Source organism: Buceros rhinoceros, unplaced genomic scaffold, assembly GCF_000710305.1.
Source record: "Buceros rhinoceros silvestris isolate BGI_N320 unplaced genomic scaffold, ASM71030v1 scaffold38289, whole genome shotgun sequence".
Classification (NCBI taxonomy): Eukaryota; Metazoa; Chordata; class Aves; order Bucerotiformes; family Bucerotidae; genus Buceros; species Buceros rhinoceros.
In genome coordinates, this window is record NW_010431735.1 from 8,845 (window position 1) to 10,142 (window position 1,298).

General features: G+C 54.7%; 1 protein-coding gene across 1 annotated transcript in view; it reads right to left on the reverse strand.

The window, feature by feature from the left end:
• The window catches only part of LOC104499935 (putative olfactory receptor 51H1), a 4,924-nt gene that overhangs the window by 998 nt on the left and 2,628 nt on the right, over window positions 1-1,298 (reverse strand). Inside the window, 1 exon segment of the mRNA XM_010143516.1 lies at window positions 1,169-1,281. Within this exon segment, the coding sequence (XP_010141818.1) occupies window positions 1,169-1,281 (113 nt within the window).

The following is a 1,298-nucleotide window of genomic DNA, read 5'->3' on the forward strand; positions in this document are numbered from 1 at the left end:
GAATGCCCATGAGGATGAAGGTCAGGGGAGTGGACCCAGTCCTACTGGAAGATGACATCTCACACACTGATGATCCAAGGATCTGGAAATAATAGTGTCTTGGAACAAAAGGCCTTCTAGGACACTCCTCAAGTCCTCCAACTACAGTGGTGCTGGGAGAACAGGCTTCCAAGAACCAAAACCCCCTGTGCAGGAGCTGCCCTCACACATGACCATCACATTGACCTAGGAAAAGCCACAGTGGACCAGGAGATTTGGTGCTCAGTCCTTTGGGAGGTGCCTCAAAGCTTCTCAGCAGCACAGGCAGCCTGCAGCTCCTGCCTGGGGAAGGAGGAGAGCTGGGGTGGGCTGGAGACCCACGGAGTGGGCTGGCTGCTCCTCTCAGCAGCAGGAGGAGCAGCCTTGGCCAGGCTGGTCCCTGAGAGGCTGAAGCACCTGGACGGGAGAGGGAAGAGAGGCTGGAGGGAGAGAGACGAAGGCAGAGAAAGGTCCATGTTTGTGCTGAAGTGAATGTGGTCAGACTGCAGGAGGTAACATCTCACTCTGAGATGAGAAGGGGCTCCATTAGATGGGACTTGGTATCGATTCCTTCCCTTTTTGTTTAAGTATGACAAAACGTAGGACCTTTTAGGACACTTTATCAGCTGAGCCCGCAAGTCAATTAACCAAACCAACTCTGATGGAAGGAAAATGGATTCGAGCTTTACAGCTGCCAAAAAGGTTAAATGGAAAGGAAGAAATTGAGGCTCACATAAGACCGAGAACCTGACGCAGTGTTTCGTCTGCCTGAGACCATCAGAAAACTGAGCAGCAAACACCAGGTCTCCATGTAAGCGCTCTGGAAGCTGCCCAGCTTTCCTGGCAGCCCCACTGCCCCGTCAGCACGAGCTGTCAGCTGCCACGCTGCAGGCTGGGGCAGGCAGGCAGATTGCCGGGGAAAGGTTCTGAACAGGCTTCGCCGCAAAGGCAGTTAAACATAGAGCACCCTGAAAGCGCCAGCTGAGCAGCGGGAGGAGCAGCAGCACATCCAGCCCATCTCTGTCCCGCTGGAAATGAACACCCTGTGCATGACTGCGGAGGGCTGAGATTTGTCCCCGAGTGTGTCTGCACACACGCTCTGAGAGCTTGTCACACACAAAAATAAATAAAATAAATCAAGATTTCGCACAGCCAAGGGGTCGTGCCTGAAGGACAGCGGTGGGTCGTGCCTGCAAACAGCCCAGCTCGCCACGGCGATGCTCTCCTCAGGCAGCTCCTCGGAGGGGTCGGACACCCGCTTCCCTGATGAGGGGAAAGAG